The 19,416-nt window shown below is 46.7% G+C and overlaps 1 protein-coding gene across 2 annotated transcripts in view; it reads right to left on the bottom strand.

The window, feature by feature from the left end:
- The window catches only part of Mocos (molybdenum cofactor sulfurase), a 48,802-nt gene that overhangs the window by 16,437 nt on the left and 12,949 nt on the right, over positions 1-19,416 (bottom strand). For both annotated transcript variants that reach the window (XM_060377590.1, XM_060377591.1), the window contains exons 4-9: positions 17,653-18,294; positions 13,927-14,003; positions 11,222-11,421; positions 8,001-8,117; positions 5,497-5,922; positions 1,936-2,098 (exon numbers count right to left, since the gene is read on the bottom strand). In XM_060377590.1, the coding sequence (XP_060233573.1) occupies positions 1,936-2,098; positions 5,497-5,922; positions 8,001-8,117; positions 11,222-11,421; positions 13,927-14,003; positions 17,653-18,294 (1,625 nt within the window). The remainder of the gene's footprint in view (positions 1-1,935; positions 2,099-5,496; positions 5,923-8,000; positions 8,118-11,221; positions 11,422-13,926; positions 14,004-17,652; positions 18,295-19,416) is intronic.

The raw sequence follows: 19,416 nt of genomic DNA on the forward strand, positions 1-19,416 counted from the left end.
AGAAGAGCTGGACCCCTGACTCTGAGACAGAGAGGAGAGGACAACAGAAAAGCACAAGAGCAAAAGCACCATGACCTTGAGAAGAGGCAGAAGAGGAGCTCCACTGTTGTTTACCCCATGTTATGAATGTGCCATGGTGGGAGAAGGACGGTTCACTGCAGGAAGCTCTTTCATGCAGAGCAGAGAGGACCTCTGAGGCTAGCTGTAGGCCTCAGGGCTCTTCAGCCCATGGAGCTACAGGTCTCATCAGGCCTACTAGTATGTTATGTCTCCTAAAAGCCAAGATGTATCTGGAGAGACACCCAAGACACTGGGAAACATGAGGCTTGAACAAGAGAGGACTGCTTTTTAAACATATTGTCCTTCTATTAAAAAATACTAAATGAATAAATAAAAAATAAAAATTTTAAATTGCCTAAAATCCACAACAACTCAGATACCCTTCAGTGAACGAATAGACAGATGCACCCATTACATTCACATTTAGACACACTTGACTAAGTGGGTCTCAAAACTATCACGCTGAGTGAAAAAAAAAAAGCTGTTTCTAAAGTTCACATATATATGATATTTTTTATTCTTTTTGGTCATCAGACATTTAGGTTGGAGAAAGAGAAACTACAGCAGGGGTAGCACAATGCACTTCCCTTGGGGTGATGGACTGTTTTGCACTTGAGCTATGAGGGTGGTTACCCAAACATGGGCATGTGTTAAAATTCTTACAGTAGAACAAAGGGTCAATATCAGTATTCACTTTGGAACTCTAGAAATATTGGCCTGGTTTCAGGAAAACTCAACAGGACCAGCAAAAGCAAAGACAAGAAACAAAGTCATGACATGGATGTAGAACGAACATTATGAAAGTTCAGCCACAGCTGGGTAGACAGTCAGGATATTCTACAAGTGGGGAAGGCCAAGACCCAGGAGTGATGTAGAAAATTTCATATATATATGTGTGTGTGTGTGTGTGTGTGTGTGTATACATATATATATATACATATGAAATTTCATCTATATGTATACATATATGGTTGTAGTAATGGTTATCACCATTACCATTGGCTCAGTGGATAAAAGTTCCTAAAACACAAGTCTGATGATCTGAGTTTGACCCTGAGATCACACAGAAAAAGCTCCTGTAGTCTCAACACACAACGTGATGAGAGTCAGAGACAGGAGAATCAAAAGCTCAAGGTCCAGCTAGCCTGGAATACACAGCACACAGCAGCAGAAACAAGAGAGACCCTGTCTCAAAAACAAAGTGGAAAGAGAGAACTGACTCCCTCAAAGCAGTTCTGTAATGTCCACAGACACGCCACAGCACGTGTGTGCCCACACTCACACACACACATACAATAATTTTTAGAAGGAAAAAAAAAGAAATAGAGAGAGAAAATAAGAGAAAGAGAAAATCTTGAGAAATCAAGCCAAATGTTAAATTCTGTTAAAACTGGGTGGCATAGTTGTATATTATGTTAATTTTACCTCTATGCTGGCAAACACTGTGTAGCTGTTTAGATGAATTAAAACGTAAAGGTTTTGAAATTCCCTTCTAATGTCTGCTGGTCACATTTTGAGGACTCAATGGCCACGTATGACCAGCAGCTGTGAGCTGTACAGTACAGATGGTGAACATTCCCATCATCATAGAAAGTGCCCTGGACAGAGCTTTCCTATATGTGGATGGCTCACTAGAAAAATCAAGAGGAAAGAACTGCAGCCGAAGATACAAAGCATGATGGGTGAAAAGAAAGAATGCAAGTGTCAAGAGCCTGAGTTCCCAGGCTTTGTTGTCTCTCCTGAACATCGCTTCACTGACTTGAAGATAATGTTAACACTCAGTGAAGAGAGACCATCAGGTTTCTGTTTTGTTTCCTAATCTGAGAATGAGAGCTGCCTCCAATGGTCACTCGGTGGAAATGAACCATTTTACACCTTTGGCTTTGATGACCATGATCCTCTGGTGCAGGTCGATGAAGGGCTGGATCAGGCAGAGCCGTGGCTCCTGCTTCTGACTCAGGCAAACGCCATTGTGATTCACAATCATCCAGCTCCGGTCGTAGAGCAGCCCTTGGCTCCTTACAGGCCACTTGGTCACCTAAACAAAAGTAGCAGATTTAGGTTAGGGGCTCCTCAAAATCATTCATATAATTATGACAAAGAATTTCCTATCATTATACAAATACAGAGGGTCTTCACGAATTCAGTACATGCTCTCGGAGGATGAGAGGAGGAAAATGAGCAACAGAGAGAGCTTTGCAAAGGAGATGTGGGGAGGTGAGACCTTTCCTCCAGTCTGCAGTTCCAGTCTCCACCCTTCTCCACGGATCAGGCAAGGCATGTGCGTGTAAAATATTCAGAGTGCAGGATTCTCCAATAGCAATGGTCTGTCTTACAAGGTTAGCATCCCTCCCTCCCCATAGGTGTCCACATATCCTGCCTTCTGTATAGCCTTCCACTGCAGTGGACACTGTCCAGGTGTATCCTAATGCCACAGACATGTGACTATACCGAAATGGCCGCTGAACTGGCCCACTTTAAATGCGTAAGTTTTCTTGGTGTCCTAGTTACAGCTGCTGTGACCAATACCCTGACCTTTGCTTTGGGGAAGAAAGGGCTTTTTCAGCTTACAGTTCCATGCCACAGTTCATCATTTTGGGGAAATCACACAGGCAGGAGCCTGAAAAGATTACCTCACATCCACAGAGGAAAGAGAAATGTGCCCATACTGCCTGCTTGCTTGCTGCTTATGCTCAGCTAGCTTTCTGTTCAGCTAGCCCATATTCAGAGTGGGTCTTCCCGCCTCAGTTAACAATCAAGAGAACACTCCACAGACATGCCCTCAAGCCAACCTGATCTACAGAATTCCTCACTGATGTTTCCTCTCCCAGATGACTCTCAAGCTGATAATAAAAAATTAGCCATCAAATCTGCATTGTTCCTATTTGTACAGAATTTAAATACAAAGATATCTTTATGACCAGATCTTGTACCCCAATGCCATTCACAATCTAAAGGATTGGGACTCCTTAAAGAACAAATTGAAGGCAGGATATCCAAGAAGAGTCCCGGTGAGGAGCCAGTATTGATGATGTAGCAGAAGCCAGAGGCCTTGAACAGACCAGTGACTCACTGAAATGATCATTTGCAAGAGAAGTTGTTTTGGCAGAACAGTATACTTGTGACACACCATGACACACTGCAAGAAGCTTGTTTTTCTTTTGGGGGCAGGTTACAAGGGAAGAAAGCAGATATAGAGAGATGGGGAGGTAAGTGGGATTGGGATACATGGTGTGAAATTCACAAAGAATCAATAAAAAGGGTTTTTTGGTTGGTTGGTTGGTTGGTTGGTTGATTGGTTTGGTTTTTTTGTTTGGTTTGGTTTGGGTTGGGTTGGATTTTAGTTGGTTGGTTGGTTGGTTTTGCATTTTTGAGACAGGGTTTCACTTTGTAACCTTGGCTGTCCTGGAATTCACTCTGTGGACCAGGCTGGCCTCCAACTCATAGACATCTGCCTCCCGAGTGCTAGAGCCACCATCACCCAGCTCAGTAAAAAGTTTTACAAAAATAATAATAATAATAATAATAATAATAATAATAATAAAGAAGAAGAAGAACTGAAGGGAAAACCACCTCTTATTGAGCCTCAGAGTCCTGCTTGTATCCCCACCTATGCTTGACCTATGAATGCAGCCCATCTGTGAGAACAGAACAACAGAGAAGGACTCTGCCTGCTCAGGAGGTGTGAGCTTACGTGCTCACTGTATCACTCACCTTCTTGTTGTGACCAACCAGCTGACATTATGGAAGTAATGTCAGTAAGGAAGCAATATAAAGGAGGAACAGTTTGTTTGGGCTCCTGGTCAGAGGGTACAACCCTTCATGGGGCAGAGGCGCGGTGGTGGGAACAGCTTGAGCCTGTGGTGGCAGAAGTATGAGGCCGCTCACCCACATCTCTACAGACCAGGAGGCAGTGAAGGTACAGGAGCAGAGTTGAGCTGTAACTCCCAAAAACCCACTTCCTCCAGCTTGAATCTACCTCCCAAAGATCCTAGAGTGTCCATAAACAGCGCCACCAGCTAGGGATGAAGGGTTCAAACACATGAGCCTGTGAAAGACCCTTTACATCCAGGTTCCCATGGAACCACCCCAGAAAGCAGGCCTTTAAATAACCATGATCTCTACATGCCATCTGAGGAGCCAGAGACTGTGCCATCCCAGGGACTCAGGGGTCTGGGATCTTTGTAGCCTCAGGTTGGGCACAACAAGAAAGACCGTCTTTTAGGTAACTAAGGCTGGCTGTCAGCCAAGGCAAGGTTCACCCAAACAGCATGTTTGTAGGTGTGTGACATAACTCAGCATCTGCAAGAGATTACTTCCAGGATACCCTAAAATCGCCCAGGTCTGTGGGCTCTCAAATCCTTCTTATTAAGCCATAGTGTTTGCAAATAGCCTATGTACACAGCACCTCCCACCCTGCAAAATGTTCCACATCTAAGTTAAATACATTACCCAGCACAATGTAAGTGGTCCATGAATAGTTGTGATATTGTGTTGCTTAGGGTATTGTTAAAGCTGCGGTTTTTACCAATCTGCCATGTTATAAAACTCATGAATCAAAATGACCCACTGCACTTTATTTCCACATGGAAGACGGAGCAGAGAAATCACATGAGAATGTGGAGCTAGAGCAGCAGACCCAAATACAAATCTTGACAGGTGGCCTAGACAAGGTGTGTATCCTCAGTCCTCTCCAGTTCTGTGATGATGAACTAGGGATAATTTTACTATCTCTCTCATGTAGTCATTTTTAGGGTCCAATGAAATAAGGCATGTCAAATGCTTGAGCAAAGTGCCAGAGCAGCCAGCCAGATCCAGTCACAGCCAATTGGTGCGGCCACTAGGTATTTGCCTCTCAGATGGCCTTCGGCTGGAGAGCTGGCTCAGTTGGTGAAGCGTTTGCTGTACAAGCAAACAGAGTTAGGTCCCACGATCTGTGTAGGTGTGGTGGCATGGACTTGTGATCCCAGCACTGGGGAAGTGAAGACAGGAAAAATGACTGACTCCAGCTGACAAGCCATTAAGCCTACTAAGAGAGACCCAGGCCAGCGAGAGGCTCAGTCTCAAAAATCAGGTAAAGGCAGCCAAGGAATGACAGCTAACATCTTCCCCTGGCCTCCACATGCGTGCATACACATGTACACACACTACCATACTTACAAGACCCATACCCACGCAGAAGTAGGGTCCCCTGGAGGTCCCTGTAAACAGCATCATGTTTAGAAACTCATCCCTACCAAGGGGGTCAGGAGAAAAATGGCTCCCCAAACAACAACATTCTGATGTTTGATTTGAGTTTTGACTGCTTTTCTCACTTGCTACATCTTTCACTTTTCTCAAAAACAAAACATGATACATTGCCTCAAAACAAGTGGGTGGGGGAGGGGAGAAATGGTTCTTAGAAGAACAAAGTGGCCATCTGTGTGAAGCCCTTACCTCAAACGCAGCACAGGATTTGATGGGGTAGAGGTAAATGTTGGTGACAATGTGGGGCCCACGGTCCCCATTCAGGACACTTGCAACTTTCTCTGGAGGGGTCTGCTGAATGCCGCTGGCTTCGTTCGGAGACAGGCTCAAGTCTACCATACTTGCAGTAAGGCAGGAGTCACTGCAGACGGCAGGGTCTGTGCAGGAACCTTCCTGAGGTGAGTGACAGTCACTCTTTGAGAGTGAGGCTCCGGTGTCAATGGTGCTGGCTTGAGGAACAGGCTGGCCACCAGGTGAGCGAAGGCGGATAGCGCTGATGAACCTGAGAAAGGCCTGGGCATCTTCCAGTGTGGACATGTATCCAAAGGAAATCCTCACAGAGCCCGTGGGACGGCCGTCTATGATGTCAATGTCATCTCCACAGACATGACCAGCCTAGAATTAGCCAGACATGTCAGGCAGGGGAACTTGCGCTTCGTGGATAAATTGGGAAGATATTGCAAAAATGGATTTTTTTATTATTATTATTTTAAAATGAACTCAGGAAAGCAGAATTGCTGGGTATCTGAGAAACCATTTCTATTCTGCACATCTGAGGACACTGCCTGGGGCTCGCTTTAGTTATCTGTGAATTGGAGCTGATGCCAATCTCAAGGACCTTTAAAGACATGAAAAGCAACATTTCCCAGAGGGCTCGCCACACAGACCAAAGTTTCAGAAGCACCGAGAGCTCTGCTCCACAGTCTTCCCCGGCTGAGACAGAGCACCTGCTGGCCACCCAGGACAGCCTCATTAAGCACCAAAGGGAGGCTGGCCTCCCTGACAGCAGCCCCTTGAAGAGGAGAAAGGCCAGAAACACAAGACCAGCCCATGGCCTCTTGAAGACCTAGGTCAGCTCAAGTGCCCCCTGTCAGGATGGGGAAGGCAGAAGGCACTCCTTCTCCAAGCCCAGATGCTCCATGTTCGTCATGGGCAGTATTATTACATTAATATAACACAGTATTATTATTCTATATAAATATATGAACTATTATATCTAAATATAAAATATGATATTTATATTATTTGTACTTTTATATTTTGTACAATATATTTTGCCCATAATCATAACCCTCCCCCAACTCCTCTGAGATCTACACTCCCCTTCCCCACCCAACCAACTTTGTGTTCCCCTTTTTTTTTTTCAAATCTATTTTCCTATGTATGATTTATTTATTTTTATTCTATGTGCATTGCTGTTTTGCCTGCATGTATGCCTGTGTGAGGCTGTCAGATTGGGTGTCAGATCTTGAAGTTAAAGATGGTTTTAAGCTGCCATGTGGGTGCTGGGCTTTGAACCCAGGTCCTCTGGAAGAGTAGCCGGTGCTTTTAACCATTGAGCCAATTGTCCAGCCTCTGCGCCTCCTCTTTAATAAACCTTTAATAAGTATAGTTTGTGCTGCCCGTATGCTCTCAGGTGTATGACTTTCCACCGGAGCGTGTTCGACCTCCAGGGGTCACACCCCCTAGTAGGCCCAGTCTCTTTTTCAAAATAAAATCTAGTTCATAGGCTGGAGAGATGGCTCAGTGATTAAAGATGCTTGCCACACAATCCTAGTGACCTGAGTTTGAGCCCTGGAAACCTATGCAAAGGTGGAAGGAAAAAAAAAAAAAACAACTCTAAAATGTCATTCTCTAACCTCTACACGTGCCATGTGCCACATGTGTCCACGTCCATAACATGCATACACATGATAATAATAGAAATAATGAGAATAGTTAACTGGGATCTAGCACATGCCTATTCAGTGGCAAGAAAAAAAGACTCAAGTTAGCAACTATTGCAAAACGCATAGGGCTCTTTGCCACTTGCTATGGTCTGAATGCCCCACATAAGTTCATGTTTGACACCTTTTCCCCAGATGGTGGCGCTATTGGGGGAGGTTGTGGGACCCAGCTGCAGGAAGCAGGTCACTGCAGCGGTTGCTTGGAGTCTCTTCTTGTCATACACTCTCTACTGCCCTATCAGTTCCAAAGTGAGCATCTCTTTTCTGCCACACTCCCATAGCCGTGACGATCCGGCCAAGCACCGGGGGCCAGTGACCATGGACCGAACCCTCTGAAACCATGAGCAAAGCAAGCAGCTCCTCCAGGGTGAGTCACTTACACTGGATTTTTTTTGTCACAATAATGAGAAACTATTGCCAGAAACCACAACGGCAGAACCAGAGAACCAACTCCAGCGAGTTGTCCTCTGACTTCTGTATACACACACACACACACACACACACACACACACATAATGTAATTTTTTTAAATTACTCTCAAAGTGAAAAATGAATCAGAACATATTGCCACAGAGCTAATAACTTCAAGCACTTTCTGTTTTCTCAGCCCCTTCTCTTTGCAGTCCATCCACAGAGTGGGCCCGGCAAGACGAGCCAGAAGCAGCCTCCACCAGTCTCCATGACTGGCCACCAACCACACAGCCTTGCCGACTGCAGTCTGTGCAGGCTACAGGGCCTTGTACTGACCTGGAAATTCTTCTTAACCATCTCTTCACTTAGCCCCAGGTGCCTCTGGCAGGCTCCCAAGTTACAGAAACAGCCAGTCCTCAGGTGGATGTTGTAGAGGCTGGCCATCTTGTCTACCTGGGGATAAAGGTAGCGCGTCAGAAACGTCTAGTCTAACTGGGATGCCCAGGAACAGCATCGAACCTCTCTTTCCTAACAAAAAGATGGTGGGTCTGGATGCTTGCTTTCAAATTTGCAGCTGTTACATTGCGGATATAATACGCCCCTTGGGGCTCAGGCTCGTGTGCTTGAATTTGGTCCCCAGCTGTTGGTGCTGTTCTGGGAAGTTGTGAGACCCCTGGTAGGTGAGATCCCTGGAGAAGGTGGGCCACTAACCTGTGGGCCTTTAGCTAACAATCCAGCCCTCCCTTCCTCCGCTGAACGGTGAGGATGCCGCAAACCCCAGCCACCGTGGAGGTGTGGCCAGCCCCTCCCTCATCTCAGCGATGGACCATACATATCCCTTAGTCTGTGAGTGAGAATAACCTCCATCCCTGAACTGGCTTTAGCCAGGATTTTATCGCCAGGACAAGAAAAGGAACCGATATAAAGATCTGTGGGTTCATTCAACATTTTACATGGTGTCTTAGAAATCGGAGTGTATCCAGTTAAAGTACAGAAGTGCACTCGAGGAAATACCAAATCCAGACCGAGGTCTAAGGTAGGGGTCCATGTGTTCCCAGCGAGCCTCAGGGGAATAACATTGAACCGGGGCCCTTTCAGCTCTTTCACGTTGGCCACCACCGGCTCTGACCACAGAGCAGGCCCCAGTGAGGGGCTGTTCTGGGCAGCCCCAGCTTGGCTCACAGCCCGTGTCATGAGCAGCATATGGATGTTACCGGGTATCTACGCCCATTTCCTAATTTCTCCAACTTTAGGTTCAATTAGGGTTGCTGCCCAGTCCAGGTGTTATGACTCTCTGCCGCCCTCTGGAGGCTATGGGTGTGTACTGACTGGTCCTAAACTCCTGGGCTCAAAGAATTCTCAGCCTCAGCCTCCAGGGTAGGGTCATGCCACAGAGCATAGCTAGGAAATAGACTTTGTTTGAAGTGTAACAAAGACGCATGTTGTTCTGGGATGTTCAGGAGAAATAAGCAGCGTCTTCCAGCTTAGGTTAGTCGGTTCTTAGTGCAAACCACAATTTCCATTTTTCCCTATTGGGGGAAAAATCCATGCAGAGAATGCTTTGCAGAAACTGTTTTTTAAATTGTTTCGTATGATTTATTCACTTTGTATCCCAGTTGTAGCCCCTCCATCATCTCCTCCTGGTTCCACCCTCCCTCCCTCTTCCTTTCCTATCCCTCTCCCCTAGTCCACTGATAGAGGAAGTCCTCCAACCCTACTGTCTGACCCTAGCCTATCAGGTCCCATCAGGACTGCTTGGATCCTCTTCCTCTGTGGGCTGGCTAGGTGACCCACCAGGGAGAATGATCAAGGAGCAGGCAACTGAGCTCATGTCAGAGACTCTCTCTTCTCCTCTTACTAGGGACCCCACATGGAGACTGAGCTCTCTATGGGCTACATCTGAGCAAGGGACTAGGTCCCTCTATGGTCTTTGGTTGATGTATCAGTCTCAGCTGTCCCCCTGGGATCTGCTTTTTTTGTTTTGTTTTGTTGGTCGCCTTGTATGGCTCCTGTCCCCTCTGAGTACTTTTATATCCCTCTTCTTCCATAAGACTCCCTGCACTCTGTCCAAAGTTTGGCTGTCAGTCTCTGCATCTGCTTCAATACCCTGGTCTTTTAGAAGACATCTGTAATAGGCTCCAGTCCTGTTCCCTCTCTTCTCATCCCTCTCAGCAGAGAGACACACATGGCATATACTCACTTATAAATGGATTTTAGACATATGATATAGGATAAACATACTAAAATCCACAGACCTAAAGAAGCTAAATGACAAGTAGGACCCTAGGGAAGACACTTAATTCTCATTCAGAAGGGAAAACAGGATAAACACCAGAAACTACTTTTAACCAGCCCACAAATCCTTTGAGGTCATTGCATGCCTAAACTAAGGCAGAAATAATGATTTCTTCAAAGCTGGGTGAATTATTGATGCTACTTATTTATTTTTTAGACCAAGCCTTGACTTTTATCACTTTAAAAAGCTGCATGTTTTTTTATTTATTTATTTATTTATTTATTGTTTTCTGGATCTATGCTTGTGCCTTGAACACTTTTACAATGATTTTCTGCTCCTCAATAAGGAAAGCCAGCTTGATCCTGTCATGGACACGCTTGGCACACATGGACCCACCATAGGCCCTGCTAACGGATGTGTTTCTTTGTCTTAGACAAAGGACTTCAGGAATCACAGCACAAACCCCTTCACAATCTGCCTGGGCACACACGGCATGCAGATTTTGGTGTTTTCCCAAACTTCTTGGTACACAGGTAAACAGTCCTTTTTGCCAAGGGTTTGAGACGGCCTAGTTTTGTTAGAGGCTATATTGCAGGAGAGCCTACAACAGTGAGTCAAACACCGGACCATTCTGAGTGCCTCTAAGCACCGTCCCCGAGAAATGCTACTTATTTTTTAAAAATGAAAGGAGGCTCTGGGCTCCACCTAATGCCAGCAAATGATGCTGTGATATGGCCTGACACAGCGCTTGGCTGTGTGGTGTCCTAATGTTCTGTTTTAGGTGCCTTCTCATTCAGGCAGGTTGTCACCTGTGCCCTGCCCCCCTCTCTCTACCTAAGTAAAGAAGGCTTAAAAACATACACAGCCAAGCTTGAGCAGAACTGTGTACCAGTGAGAGATTGTAAAGCCCTGGGCTGGGTGCAGTGGACGTGTCTAATGCCCACACTCAGGATGTGGAGACAGAAACAGACAAGAGTGCCAGGTGTTATAGCGAGTTCTACAGCCTCTGAGTGGGGCTCCCTCACCCAGCCTGGGCTTTCTCACAGCTCCTCCTGGGGACATTGAAGAAAATGTCAGAAAGGCTTCCAAATTCAGACAAGAATAGTTCTGGTATGAAAGGAGCAGTAAGAAGAATACAGGGGAAACTGGACCTCATGACTTGAACCAGGTATGGTGGCTACCACCTGCAGTTCCAGCCCTCGGGAGGGAGAGATAGGAGGACCGCCAAAGGGTTCGAGAGGACTGAGCAAAAGGGTCAGCCTGGGCTAGAGTGAGACCCACCCTCAAATAAATAAATAAATAAATAGGATGGAAGTCCCACCTGGGAGTACCCGATGATATTCCCATCATCATCCAGCACGTTAAAGTTGATGATTGGACCCTGCACTTCAGGGCTGCTGAACTGGGAGTCGCTGTAAATCCGCACCACCGGAGCTCCATTGGGGTAGTGGAGGGAAGACAGGGCAGAGTGGGTATACTGTGCCAGCGCGAAGGTGTGCTGCTGTATGCTCTCCATGCCGCCTAGGGACGAGAGCACAGGGAGGCGTGGCCTTAGACACGGGCTTCGCACACAAGTCATTCACTCCTGTCCAGCACACACACACTACAACTGGTCGACCCAGACTTCCAGTGAGTGGCTTTAAATATGGCTGTCCTTGTGACAAGGTTGATGTATTTTTAACGTTTTCTTTTATGTTTTGCCTGTGTACCGTATGTACAGTACCTGCAGAAGAGGGAGTCTCATTCCCTGGGACTGGAGTTATAAACAGTTGTGAGCTGCCATGTGGGTGCTTGGTATTGAACTCAGGTCCAGTACCAAGAGAAGAGAAGCCAATGTTCTTAATCACTGAGCCATCTCTCCAGCCCCAAAGCTCGCACTAAATACGTTTGTCTTTGTTGTTTCTATGGAATATTTCCAGAGGAATTCTTGTTACATTCTTTTAAGTATATAATTATATACATTGTATGCATATATATGTAGATATACTTATATACATATATTTGTAATTACATACATATAGTTAATTGGACATTTAGTTATTTAAACCCTTTGTTAGCCAGTGGCAAATATATATTTTTTAAAAATCATTTCTTGCCCTTAATGGTTAAATTAAATTTTTGTTCGTAATGGTTAAATTGTTTTAACATAGTGCATAGCAATTAAGGCTACCTGCTGCCAAATAAATGAAAACATGCTAAACAAAGTGAATAAAAGTATCATATTATTGTGTCTCTTATATCTAAAATAGGCAAATTCATATAGACAGAAAGTAGATTCGGAGCCACTCAGGAATGAGGAAGGAGGGAAGGAGGAGATGCTATCTAATGAATAGAGTGTCAGTCTAAAATGATAAGAAAATGTTTTGGCTATGACCTGTGGTGACCAGTGTACAGATGTGAGAGGACCATCAGGACGGCCCAAGGAGTGAAAGTGCTTGCCGAGCACACACAGACTTGCTGATCTGAACTTGACACCCAGAATATAAAGTCAGGAGCAGTGATGTGAATCTGTAATCTCAGCACCGCTACAGTGTGATGGGAGGTAGTCACTGGAGAATCTGCTGGAGGCCACAGGCCGGCTAGCCTGGAGGACACAGCACAGCAGCAGAAAGGGCACGATGGACCCTGCCTCAGGCCAGGGAGAAAAAGAGAGAACATACCCCTGAAATGTGCCCTCTTAAACACACACACACACACACACATAAAGGGCTTGAGGGGTGGCTCAGCTCTTGCTGCTCTTGTAAAGGACCCAGGTTGGGTTTCCAGCACCCACGTGGTAGCTCACAACCATCTGTTACTCCAGGTTCTGGGGAATCCAATGCCCTTTCTGGCCTCGATGGGCACCAAGCATGCAGGTGGTGCACACATACATGTGCAGACAAGCACTCACATATACAAAAATGCTTTCGTGTGAAAATGTCAACTTTATGTTCTGTATGTTTTGTTTCAAGTTTATCTTTAAAAGAAAGAACCATTTGATAGGAAAATCATGGTGTGCCATGTTGCAGACTGCTACTGCCAACCCTATTCCTGTGAGGCCCTGACTGTGTGATTAAGAAATCCTTGCAAAGTGCTCCTCTTGTAATGGCAGTCTTTATCATCTTGTTTGTCCTGAGTCCTGAGTGCTGCTCACTCACCTCCCTTTGTTTTCATCAGGGCAGTGCTCCCTTCCAGGGATCCCATAGGCCCACTGCTGGGCTTGAGGCTGGGGACCTGAAGGGTGCCATTCATGTAATGAGAATGAAAGAGGAATACATGCCTAGCCACTATGTCACAGACATGATACACACACACACACACACACACACACACACAGCCATGCCACATAGTTCAAGCTGCTCTGGAAAGAATTCCTAAGAACATAGTACCCCAGGTGATGCCTGGCTCACCAGACAAAATTTACACATGCCTTCATGCCCATCCCAACAGGAAGAGGAGAGATATCTGTGGCTCAGCCCCTAGAGCTCTTGTTAGAAAAGAGCATGCATCAAAAAAAAAAAAAAAAAAAAAGCCAGTGAAAGAGAGTGACCAGGAGCTTGAGCTCAGGCATTAACATTAACAAGACCTGGGTTTAATCCTCACTCTCGCGGGTCCCAGCTTGCCAGTCTGGTAAGGTGACTAATCTTTCTGAGCATGCGTTCCACTGTGGGGCTATATGGCTTGTCAGAAGCTCCTCTGTGGGACTGTGGAGAGAATCCAGGCAGGTGAGAGCTGAGAAGACTTCAGGAACTGTAACACACTGGGGCCAGGGTTGCAGGACCATGCCTCCACAATCACAGTTGTTAATCTTTGACCCCTGTTAAGATGTGGTCGTGCCTGGGAAAGCAAAAAGCCAACCCTTCCAAGCCCTCCGGAGTACCCTCAGACAGTTAGACTCAGACTTTGCTGCGCATAGACACTTGGCACACGTCATGCACTGCCACAGACCTTGTCTCCTTGGCCGGCACCATGCCTATGCCTGGGATGTCCTGAGGACCCAGGCAACCAAAGCTAAGTCCGCTCGGGGAAGTATGCCCACTGACTGACCTGTGAGACGCTCCAGAGCATCAAATCCATGTTTCAACGCTATTACGTCAAGGAATGAGATGGTGCCATCTTCGAACCTGTAGGGAACAACACAATCCATGTGCGTCCTGCGCTATGGGAGTACAGTCGGACAGACGCTGTTAATAGCTCCTCCCTTCTAGAGCCTTATCAAACTGGGTCTCCCCACCATGGGAAGAGCTTTGCATGCCACGACCCACCTGGCTGCCTCTGGCCCTGACCAGCCTTGCAGCCTCTCAGGCTACTTCCTACTTCCTAGGGTGGGCTGGAGTAGTGATGGAGGGTGTTAAAATACAGTCACCAACTTGAAACACTAATGAGAAATACTTTGCAAGTCTCGAGAGGAATTTGGACAAAGCTGGCCGCAAACTCCTGAAATACTGTTCTCTGACCACAAGAGGGCACCACTGACAGGTCATCAAGTCAAGAGGGTCCCACTGAACCCCCGAGACGCCTTGAGAAGAGTGTCTTGTTCCAAAATGTCAGGAAGCACCCGTTTGTCTTAAGGATGAAAATCTCATTTGTATCAAAGATACGAGCCTTCCTTGTCGTCAAAAAGTTTGCTATGTTTACATTTCATAATCATTCCATTCATCAGCATTTTCACTAGGTCATCATTCAGGGTTCACTGTGCCTCAGGCACTGTTCCGGGTGCTAGGCACACGGCTGTGAACTGATAGGCAGGCTCCTTTCCTACAGCCTATAAAACAGGGAACAAGGCTCCGCCAACACAGGTGGGGAGAACAAGCAGCCATCACACCAAGGCAGGAAAGTGCAAACTGCAGGGAAGGTGTGGCCAGGCTGAAGGGTGGAGGCTAAGTAGAAGGCGGGGAGGGAAGAGGGGGCAACTTGATGGTTCTGAGGGAAATGGCTTCCTACAGAGAAAAGGGAAGCTGCAGGGTGTTTCACAGAAGCCCAGCACGCTACCGGGAGTGGAAGGACACGACCAGGGACATGAGGCAGAAATGCTGGAAGGCTCTAACACGACTCTAGCAAAACCCAAGTGAGACCAGGATGGGGACAGGAGGATCAAAAGTTCAATGTCCTCCTCAGCTAAACAGCAATGGCGGAGCTAGTCGGGGTTTTGTGGCCCAGTATCAGAAAACAAAAACAGACCACTGGTGAAGGGCAGTCTACAAGGACGTGAGGGGGAGACTGTCACAGACATCCAGATGAAGGGGGCCAGGTAACAGCAGCCGTGTACTGACCGTAAGATCTAGGCGGCTGAGAACATGGCTCATTCGCCCTTCATGCCTGGGTACCGAGCTTCTTGTTTCTAGTTTTAGCCTGGGGCTTGCAGCGGAAGATGGGCTTAACAAGGCAGGCAGTACAGTCTGCTCTCTGGTAAATCTAGCACGTGCTTGCCAAAAGGACTCCGTCTGAATCAAAGGAGTGTGGTCTGATACAGCCCAGCCCTCAGATCCAGCCCTCTGCTGGCTTTCTCTCCCGCTCCGTTTCTCCCGGCCTTCTGACCCCTTAGCCAGATTAAATCATAGTCTTCATTTACATTGTGTGGCGCTTTGAATGAGAATGACCCCCATGGGCACGAAAGTCTGAGTTCTTGGTGTCCCAGTTGGTGGAACGGTTTGGAAAGGATTGGGAGGTGTGGCCTCCTTGGAGGAGGTGTGTCACCGGCAGTGAGCTTTGCAGTTTCAAAAGCCAAGCCTGGTCTCAATTTCTTTGTGCTGAGTGTTTGTGGATGCAGTGTAAATGCCTGCCTGCCTGCCTGCTGCCGTGCCTCCTGCTGTGATGCTCATGAACTAACCCCCTGACACTGTAAGCAAGGCCCCAAATAAATGCTTTCTTCTGTAAGCTGCCTTGGTCACGGTGTCCCTGCACAACAATAGAACAGTAACTAAGACACAGTATATCGCAAATGCTATTGGTTTTTTTTTTCCTCTCATTTAGTTAGTCTAAATAATAAACCACTACACTTGGGTTCAAAAGGTTTTACATTAGCATTCCTACTTTAGGGGTAGGAAGAGTTAGTTAGCTTGCTTTCTTGGTTTTGGAGGGTAGTTTTATTTTGTTTATTCTTTTTCTTTTTTTTTTTTTTTTTAGTTATTTTTGTTTTGTTTTGTTTTTTCTTTTTGAGGCAGGGTTTCTCTGTGTATCCTTAGTTTTCCTAGACTCACTTTGTAGACCAGGCTGGCCTCAAACTCAGAGATCTGCCTGCCTCTGCCTCCCCAAGTACTGGGATTACAGGCATGGCCACCGTACCTGGCTTGTTTAATCTTTTTTTTTTCTTTTTCATAATTTTATTTTTCTCATTAGTTACATTTTGTTAATTCTGTATCCCAGCTGTATCCCTCATTCCCTCCCCAATCCCACCCTCCCTCCCTCATCTCCTCCCTGCCCCTTTCCAAGTCCACTAGTAGGGGAGGACCTCCTCCCCTTTCATATGACTCCCTTTTGTCAGGTATTTTCAAGACTAGCTGCAAAGTCCTCCTCTGTGGCCTAACAGTACTGCTCCTCCCTTGGGAGGTGGGGAGGTCAAAGAGCCAGTCATTGAGTTCCTGTTGGTAATAGTCCTTGTTCCCCTTACTATGGGAAACCAATTGATTACTGAGCTATTACGGGTCACATCCGAGCAGAGGTTCTAGGTTTTATCCTCTCATGGACTTTGGTTGAGTGTCCATCTCAGAAAAGACCCTGTGCCCAGATACGTTTGGTCCTTGTGGAGCTCCTATCCTTTCCACATCAAACTCCCCTTCTTTCATATGATTCCCTGCATTCTGCGGAAGGTTTGGTTGTGAGTCTTAGTATCTATTTTGGAGCACTGCTAGGTAGAGTCTTTCAGATGCTTTCTGCGGTAGACTCCTTTGTTTAATCTTTTGAGACAGGATCCTATAGCCCTGGTTGGCCTCAAATTCTCTATGAAGCTAAGGATGACCTTGAACTGAAAATTTCCTGCCTCCACCTCCCAAGGGCGAGGACGACAGGAGTGTGATGGCGCACAGGCTCATGGTCTTATATTCATTATGGATGAGTCCTAAATGGAAGATGTTTCCAACAGTCTCCTAACATGTTCTGGTGCCCATTTGTTTACGTGAAAGAGCGTAATGTTCAGAGAGGTCAAGCCAAATGCAGCCACAGCTGCTGTGTGAGGAACTATGCCATATCCCTATGGCCTAGCAACGAGCCATATAACTAACCCTGGCTCTTCCACCAGCGTGAGACCCTGAACCTACAGCTGAATGCTAGTAGTGGAGGGTGGGGATAAACCTGAGCTGTCTTCCCACCCCTCACCCACCAGGCCTTCTCCGGCACCAGATGGGCAACTAGTTCCCTACCCCAGCATTCAGGTGTGGAGTTCACGCTAGCCGCTGGGAGAGTGGCTTTGCTGTGAACTGTTTGTACGTACTTCAAAGGAGCATCTTTTCCGTCCACTGCCTGCCCACTGTCCTCATTCAACAGCGCTCTGAGGCCAAAGTCCGGCATCCACCGCTCTCACTTCCCTGCGGCCTTTTCATTCGTTCCTCTTACAGCTCTCACCTGCTGATCCACTCCTCCACCCCCGTGAAGAAGCTGCACACAGAGCAGAGTTCCCAGAACCACCCAAAGCACCCTCCGGGGATCTGAGACCCACCCTACTGGCCTACCAGTGACATCAAACTCCCTTGGCCTGGATCCACTTTTACAATCTTATACGTCACACGTGCCAGCCCGCCTTAGTGAAAGACACGGGACATTCCACGGCAAGGTTACCTTTCTGCCACCGATGCCCTCGGGATGTAAAAGTCCTCCCCCGCAAGGTAGGCAGCAGCAGTCCCTCCTCCGAAGTACCCTTTCCTTAGCAGGGGAGCCACACGCCTATGGACGAGCAGAGCACCCAGGCCTGTGGGAAGCCCAAAGATCTTATAGAAGGAGATGGGGACAAAGTCAGCCCGGTGGGCCGACAGGTCCAAGGGAGACGTGCTGACATAGGAGGCTGCGTCCAGCAGCACGAACCACTTCCCAGGCACGCTTGCGGGGCTCCTCCTCCCAGACTTGACCTCTTCTATCCACGACAGCGGGTATCTGGTGCCTGAAAAGTTACTCTGAGCTGGGTAACAGAAGAGGTGTGGAATCTGACAGTCGGGGTCCCAGGCTCCAGCACCCTTTTCCTCCGCTGACCACATGTCCTCTGGCTTGACTGGGGTAGATGTGACATTCATGGCTGCAGCCACCTTCCTCATTCCCACCACAGAGGTGTGGTTGTCAGTTAGGTAACAGAAGTGACTCCCATCATTCTCTGGGGCCCGGGACACCCACGGAAATGCCTCTGCCACCAGCCTGAGGGCAGCTGTGCTTCCCGCCGTGAAGATCACAGTGTAGTCCTCTGGGGTAGTGTGAAAGTGAGTCAGGATCCTGGAAGGAAGCACAGTGTCACAGCGGAGTCTCTGCTCCATGGTGAATGTACTCAGTAGAGCATCTCTACCTGCCAGGGACACTTAGCCACAGTTGTGTAGTTAAGGTAGGACAGAGGAAGCCATGTCTTGAACGCTCTATTTAGCAAAGGACAACCTTGAATTCTTGAAAAGATCAAATTTAAAATTCTCGACTCTGGAGTCCGAGCTCCGCTTGGGCACAGCAGAAATCTGCAACATAGGGCTGGGACTGAAGCTTGCTTAGAATGCATGAACCCTGGATTCAGACCCCAGTATTTTCATAAACTCAAGGGGGTAGGTACTGTGCCCTGAAAATGCAGAACGCAGGAGTTCAGAGCCCGTCCAAGATACAGGAGATCCTGTCTCAAAAATAAAAAGAAAAGAAAAGGAAGAAAGAGAAAAGCATGAAAGAAGGAAGGAAAGAAAAAGAAAGGAAGGAAGGAAGGAGAAAAGGAAAGGAAAAAAAGGAAAGGAAAGGAAAGGAAAGGAAAGGAAAGGAAAGGAAAGGAAAGGAAAGGAAAGAGGAAAGGAAAGGAAAGAAAAAAGAAAAGAAAAGAAAAGAAAAGAAAAGAAAAGAAAAGAAAAGAAAAGAAAAGAAAAGAAAAGAAAAGAAAAGAAAAGAAAAGAAAAAAGAAAAGAAAAGAAAAGACCTCCAGCATACAAAATAAGTTCCAGAGTGGCCTCAGGTACAGGACCAGACCTTCTTAATAAATAAATTATAATTTTTAAAAAATCTGTAAGGAGGCTGGGAAGATGACTCGGCATTTTAAAGCATTTCTTGCTGCTGCAGAGGGACCCAGGGTTGGTTCCCAGCACCCGCCTGGGATCCAAGGGTCCTGACTCCCTCTTCTGACCTCCATGTGCTTCAGGCATGAACATGACACACATAAATGCATGTGGGCAAAACACTCATACACATCACATAAAGTCAATAAATCTAAGAAAATGTGTCAAATCCTTAACAACCTGAATAGTATTCGAAAACACCTTCGTCTTTGTACTGCCCCTACTCTATCAGAATAAAATTTTCAAGGCTATTTACTTATTTCATTTATTATTTTTTATGTGTGTGCCTGAGTATACGCATGTGCACCATGTGTGT

Source organism: Meriones unguiculatus, chromosome 2, assembly GCF_030254825.1.
Source record: "Meriones unguiculatus strain TT.TT164.6M chromosome 2, Bangor_MerUng_6.1, whole genome shotgun sequence".
Lineage (NCBI taxonomy): Eukaryota > Metazoa > Chordata > Mammalia > Rodentia > Muridae > Meriones > Meriones unguiculatus.